Source organism: Palaemon carinicauda, chromosome 32 (assembly GCF_036898095.1).
Source record: "Palaemon carinicauda isolate YSFRI2023 chromosome 32, ASM3689809v2, whole genome shotgun sequence".
Lineage (NCBI taxonomy): Eukaryota > Metazoa > Arthropoda > Malacostraca > Decapoda > Palaemonidae > Palaemon > Palaemon carinicauda.
Genome location: NC_090756.1, coordinates 18,030,647 through 18,038,146, shown reverse-complemented (window position 1 = coordinate 18,038,146; position 7,500 = coordinate 18,030,647). Strand labels below are relative to the sequence as shown.

The 7,500-nt window shown below is 34.1% G+C and overlaps 1 protein-coding gene across 1 annotated transcript in view; it reads left to right on the top strand.

The window, feature by feature from the left end:
* Window positions 1-761: 761 nt before the first annotated feature.
* Window positions 762-7,500, top strand: part of LOC137625514 (17S U2 SnRNP complex component HTATSF1-like) — a 12,916-nt gene continuing 6,177 nt past the window's right edge. Inside the window, exon 1 of the mRNA XM_068356423.1 lies at window positions 762-827. Coding sequence (XP_068212524.1) covers window positions 762-827 — 66 coding nt within the window. The remainder of the gene's footprint in view (window positions 828-7,500) is intronic.

The window sequence follows — 7,500 nt, the reverse complement described above, 5'->3', positions numbered from 1 at the left end:
TCTCTCTCTCTCTCCTCTCTCTCTCTCTCTCTCTCTCTCTCTCTCTCTCTCTCTCTACGCCGATCCTCATATTTGAGGTGTTCTGAGGCTATGCATAAACAAATGGGCCAATCTCTCTCTCTCTCTCTCTCTCTCTCTCTCTCTCTCTCTCTCTCGATCCTCATATTTGAGGTGTTCTGAGGCTATGCATAAACAAATGGGCCAACTCTCCCTCTCTCTCTCTCTCTCTCTCTCTCTCTCTCTCTCTCTTCGTCCTTCTCACTCTCAGTCTCAACGGAGATAAGATCACTCGAATGAACCTATGAATATATAATGAATGTATTGACGCTGCTAGAGATGGTCGGGTAGGGGGTGGTACCCCCCTCTTCCCCCTTCCCACTTCCTTCCCCCTCCCCTCCCCCAAATCTTGATCCTATCCCCTCGCCTGTTCCACAACTCGGCAAACTTCATCCCAATATCTTTGCGGTCCAGAGAGAGAGAGAGAGAGAGAAAGAGAGAGAGAGAATGTTTGGGATATTGGAAGTTGAGAGTTTTTTTTCTCTTATTTATGTTAAAGTTCCATTATGAAATAGAGTGAAGTCGTTGGCGTCGCATAGATTATGGTTAGAAAATTTATAAGTGGCATTGAAATATAAGATCAAGGTAATTGCACTTGCCACACTAATATATTGTCATTGGATCTTATCATATAACAAGCTGCATCCAGAAGTGTTTTAATTTCTTACATCTAAAATCGACTAAGGTTACCACACCTCACCAATATGGCCGATGTGGTAACGTCCCTGACCGGTGAACGCCAGACTGGGGTTCGAGTCCCGCTCATACTTGTTAGTTTCTTTGGTCGCTGCAACCTTACCGTCCTTGTGAGGTAAGGATGGGTGTTTGGAGAAGCCTATAGGTCTTTCTGCTGAGTCATGAGCAACCATTGCCTGGCCCTCCTTGATCTTAGCTTGGGTGGAGAGGGTGCTTGGGCGCTGATCATATGTATACATGGACAGTCTCTAGGGCATTGTCCTGCTCGATAGGGCAATGTCACTGGCTCTTGTCTCTGCCATTTAAACCTTTAAACAAACATTTATTTAAATGTCGTTCATGAATGGCAGAAATAATTAACAGGATAATACCTTAGAGACTCCATATATATGATCAGATGCCAATTCCCTCTCTCCACCAAACTAGGACCAGGGAGGGCCAGGCAATGGCTGTTGATGCCTCAGCAGGCAAACCTATAGGTGTCAAACACAACCAGAGACTTTCGAGCTTGAACTCCCATCCAGCAGAATGCTAGGCAGGGCCGATCTTTACACAACTTTCTTAAATATGAATTGAATTATCTAACAACTTTTCTTGCTGGTTTAACTGATACTTGCACCAGCCACCTTGGTGTTATATATATATATATATATATATATATATATATATATATATATATATATATATATACATATATATATATATACATATATATATATATACATATATATATATATATATATATATATATATATATATATATATATATATATGTATATATATATATATATATATATATATATATATATATATTCATTTATTTATAAATTGTGTGGGTTTTTATTTATTAATGAAATAATTTTATTAAAGCATATCCTTTGATAGAAAGTAAATATATACTGAGATTTATATTATATTTGTAAGAAATAATTGGGGTCTAAGGAACGAGAAAATATCATAAGCATTCAACGGTGTATCTTTGTAACTAATTAAAGTGTAATATTTAGAAATATTCATTCACATATGATGTCTTTAAACCATGTAGTAAGTGAAAAAAAAAAAAACATACTTTTGAATAGACTTAACATATGTTGTTTTTCATGATGTTTGATAAAATGGGAAATAAAGTACAGGGGATAAGAGGATTTCATGAAACTGAGTTCATGCAATTTCACTGATATTCATTAGAATAACAAGGTCGAAAGAGTATTTACAAGGATATGTTAGATGATACCTATACTTCAAAGCTGAACTATATTATTATTATTATTACTATTATTATTATTATTATTATTATTATTAGTAGTAGTAGTAGTAGTAGTAGTAGTTGTTGTATGAGTATTACAGCTTAGTTAAGAATGATTCTGAAATAACAGATGATATTGAAATGACAGATATAGTTTTTTATTGAAAGGAGATATTTACTTTTTCACTAACTTATTGAAAGGAAAAATTTACCTTTTTTTAACTGCTTTATTGAAAGAAATGATCTGAGTTTTCACGACCTTATTGAAAGGACAGATTTAGTTATTTTCACAACCTTATTGAAGGGAATTTTTTTTTTATTTTCACTACCTTATTGAAAGGAAAAATTTAGTTATTTTCACTACCTTATTGAAGGGAAAATTTAGTTATTTTCACTACCTTATTGAAGGGAAAATTTAGTTATTTTCACTACCTTATTGAAGGGAATATTTAGTTATTTTCACTACCTTATTGAAGGGAAAATTTACGGTAGTTATTTTCACTACCTTATTGAAAGGAAAAATCTATTTATTTTCACTATCTTATTGAAAGGAATGATTCCAAATTTTCACGACCTTATTGAAAGGACAAATTTAGTTATCTTCACTACCTTATTGAAGGGAAAATTTAGTTATTTTCACTACCTTATAGAAAGGAAAAATCTAGTTATTTTCACTACCTTATTGAAAGGAATGATTCCGAATTTTCACTACCTTATTGAAAGGACAAATTTAATTGTTTTCACTACCTTATTGAAAGGACATCTCTAGAGTTTTGGTTCTCTACTTGAAAAAAAATAACCGATTAAGAGTTCTCACTATCCTGTTGAAAGTAGTGATTTAGTTTTTCACTACCTTGTTAAAATTAATTATTCTTTTTTTTTTTATTATCTTATTCAAAGGAATTATATAATTCTCCCCCTACCTTGTTGAAGGAACTATTTAGACATTTTCCACTCCTTTGATTAAAAAAAAACATTTTAGAATTAATTACCACTGCCTTATTGAAAAAAAATGACATTTTCTCATTATTATTTTCAAAAGAAAGATTCGGGTTTATTTCATCACTACCTCATTGAAAGGTAGGCTTTACTGATTTTTTCCACTACCTTATATAAGAAATAACTTAATGAAGGAATACTTTATTGAAGGAATGCCTTATTGAAGGAATAACTTAATGAAGGAATAACTTATTAAAGGAATGCCTTATTGAAGAAATACCTTAATGAAGGAATACTTTATTGAAGAAATACTTTATTGAAAAAAAAGCCATATTGAAGAAATACCTCATTTAAGGAATGCCTTATTAAAGGAATACTTTACTGAAGAAATAACTTAGTGAAGGAATACTTTCTTGAAGGAATACCTTATTGAAAGAATAACTTAATGAAGGAATACCTTATTGAAGCAATAACTTATTGAAGGAATACTTTATTGAAGAAATAACTCAATGAAGGAATACCTTATTGAAGAAATAACTTAATGAAGGAATACTTTATTGAAGGAATACCTTATTGAAGTAATAACTTAATGAAGGAATACTTTATTGAAGGAAATCCTTATTGAAGAAGTAACTTAATGAAAGAATACTTTGTTGAAGGAATACCTTATTGAAGAAATAACTTATTGAAGGAATACTTTGTTGAAGGAATACGTTATTGAAGGAATGCCTTATTGAAGGAATAACTTAATGAAGAAATACTTTATTGAAGGAATACCTTATTGAAGGAATGCCTTATTGAAGGAATACTTTATTGAAGGAATACCTTATTGAAGGAATAACTTATTGAAGGAATACTTTATTGAAGGAATACCTCATTGAAGAAATACCTTATTGAAGGAATAACTTATTGAAGAAATGCTTTATTGAAGGAATACCTTACTGAAGGAATGCCTTTTTGAAGGAATACCTCATTGAAGAAATACCTTATTGAAGGAATAACTTATTGAAGAAATGCTTTATTGAAGGAATACCTTATTGAAGGAATACTTTATTGAAGGAATACCTAATTGAAGAAATACCTTATTGAAGAAATGCCTTATTGAAGAAATACCTCATTTAAGGAATGCCTAATTTAAGGAATACTTTATTGAAGGAATATCTTATTGAAGGAATATCTTATTGACGAAATATTTTATTGAAGGAATACCTTATGGAAGGAATATGTTATTGAAGGCAATTATTCAAAATACCTTATTGAAGGAAGTTATTCAGATTTGTTTCACTAATTCATTGAAAGAAATTGTTTTTTTTTTCTGTACTTTGTTGATAAAAACGAGTCAGTCATTTCACAGAAATATTTGATAGCCAAATAGCAGTTAGATAATACAATAGGAGGTACATACAATTTTGATAGATAAAGAGAAAATACGTAATAAAAAATTTTCATATTGCAGTGGATTAGCAATTTTTGTAATCTCATAAAGATAATAAAGAACTGTGTCATTGCTTTCGTATTTAAACTTGATATTTCTTATTATATTTTTCATTCTGTCTCACGCTGGAGAATCAAGAAAATTGAGCAATCCTGTCTGCAATTTTGAAACTCTCTCTCTCTCTCTCTCTCTCTCTGAGAGCATGAAAGAAACCCTACAACTTTCTTCTTCTTTCATGTCCCTGGCATTTCACGCTATGTCGATTCTCCCTCCGAGTAATGTTTTAGTAATGCTTCTCAGGGTCTCTTGGATGTAAATTACGACCTGGTATTATACCGGTTTTAAGTCTAATGCATCAGGCTTAGCTTGTGTAAGGAGGAGGATTGCATCAAGGCAAGGGAGGAGGGAAAGGGGGAAGGGGTAGAAGTCTGAACACACGTATCCAGACTTAAATAAACAAATTGTCTATAGATGTTAAATCAAGTTTAACCGAAAATAGACTTGAAATCAGTGAGTTTAATATAACTTATATAAACAAATAATTTCTTTAACAAACAAATTATCTATATATGTTAAATCAAATATAATCGGAAAAAAAGACTTAAATCTTACTGAAAAAATAAAAAATCCAATTATTTCTTGGAACTGTTGTCTTGGCAAAAGGGTTAAGGTGTATAGGTCTGAAAACATATCCAGCCTTAAATCAACAAATTGTCTATATGTTAAATTAAATCTAACCCAAAAAAGACTGAAAAAAAAATCAAATCATTTCTTAGAACTGTTGTCTTGGGGTAAGGGTTACGGGGTATAAGTCTGAACTTATATCCAGACTTAAATAGAAAAAATACCTTTGCATAAATTAAATTGAACCTAACCGAAAAAAGACTGAAAAATAAAAAAAATCCAATTATTTCTTAGAACTCTACTAAGACAGCGCACCATGAATCTGCGGTTAGACAAATCCCTTAAGAATATTTTTATATACCGCGCCGTTTTCTAGATACGTGGGACAATTTCTTTGCGAATAAATAACGCCCGCTGTGCGCAGTTACAACGGAAATTACCGAGAAAATTAGTGGTCAACTCTGAGCTTTGGGGGATAATCATTATGAAATGAGAGTAAAAATGAAAGGGAGTTGAAGAAAAAAGAAAAAAAAAATACCAAAAAAAAAAAAAAAAATTCTCACTGCAAAACCCAGCAAAATTTACTGTCGTAATTTTCATGATATTTCTCGACGAATTCGTGCTTCTCCAACTCATTCCCCCCCCCCCCCACCTTCCTCCTCCCCCTACCTCTCTCCCTCTCCCCCTGCCATATCTCATTCTTCTAACCCCCCCCCAGGTCCATTTTCTTGTTTATATACATATGCAATGTTAACAGAAAAGCGTGATAAATGTCTTCCTCGGTGGGCTGTTAAGAAGTAAACATACATATATCTGGATCCTTTTGTCTGCATTGCAGGGTCTGTGTTATTATTATTCTCTCTCTCTCTCTCTCTCTCTCTCTCTCTCTGTCTCTCTCTCTCTCTCACGTGTGTGCGTGTGTGCTGCATTTTTGAGCTTTCATCTGTTTATAGTTTGTTTCTACTTTTGCTTATCGAGTTTGTGTGTGTGTGCGTGTGTGCTGCATCTTTGAGCTTTCGTCCGTTTATAGTTTCTTTCTACTTTTGCTTATTGTGTTTGTTTTGTTATTATTCTCTCTCTCTCTCTCTCTCTCTCTCTCTCTCTCTCTCTCTGTGCGCGTGTGTGCTGCATCTTTGAGCTTTCATTCGTTTATAGTTTGTTTCTACTTTTGCTTATCGTGTTTGTTTTGTTGTTATTCTCTCTCTCTCTCTCTCTCTCTCTCTCTCTCTCTCTCTGCTGCATATTTGAGTTTTCATCCGTTTATTGTTTCTTTCTACTTTTGTTTATCGTATTTGTACTGTTATTATTCTCTCTCTCTCTCTCTCTCTCTCTCTCTCTCTCTCTCTCTCTCTCTCTCTCTCTCTCTCTCTCCTGCCCCTTTTATCTTTCCTCCGTCTATTGTTTCTTTCCACTATTGTTTACAGTGTTTGTTTACACGTTGTTCTTTTCTGCCGATTTCCCTGTTTGTTTATGAACGTTTTCAAACACCTTCATTGTTGAATTCCTTCTGTACATACTCGCCTTGTTTGTCGTGAAACAATTATAGCGTAATAGTACTGGATGTTGTTGACTTGCTGTTGTTTGCTGCCCGCTTTGTTTATATTCTTTGCACGTGATGGATTGATAACCTCCTCCAGCGAAGTTGATTATTCATTCACCTTTGTTCACGAAATATCTATATAATCGTTGATGGATTTTAAAGGTTTAAAGGCCGCTCATGAATGGCAGGGGAAGGGAAGGTGCCATTACCCTATCAAGCTGGACAATGCCATAAAGACTGACCATATGTGCATATGATCAGTGACCAAGCCCAAGCTCCATCTCCACCCAAGCTAGGACTAAGGAGGGCCAAGCAATGGCTTCTGATGATTCAGCAGAAATAGGTTACCTATAGGCTCCCCCCAAACCACCCCCATCTCTAGCTTACAGAGACGATAAGGTTGCAGCGACTAAAAGTACTAACGAGTTTGAGCGGGACTCGAACCCCAGTCTGGCGATCACCAATCAGGGACGCTACCAATAGGCAGACACAACCCTTTTGAGATAGAAATACATTTTATAGGGTAATTTTTGGTGTATTAGTTTGTTCATAAAATAACTCAGAAATTCAATTGAATTATGTGAATAAATAGATTGAACCTAGGAATATTATATTTGGTTTCAATTTAAAGGTAAAACTGTCTAGTTTCAGTTCCAGTTTCATATGAAGGGATGCACACCAGAACGTCAGCTGAGCAAGCACATCCCCTCACGGTCGTGCCCAACCACAGTAGTATCCTCCCCACTAAACAGCTTAACCTCAAGGTCCCGGGCAGGGATCGATCTGCTGCTATGTGAATGCTAGGCGAACGCATTGCCAAGGTTGTTTGGTATTAGTAATAACATTATTTTGTTCGAAAATATCTCAAAAGCTTATAGATAGATATGAAGGAAATTTTATTTTGAAAGTAGATCCGTTACAGACACGTTGATAAAACTATTCGCTTTCGGAGTATTTCTCGGT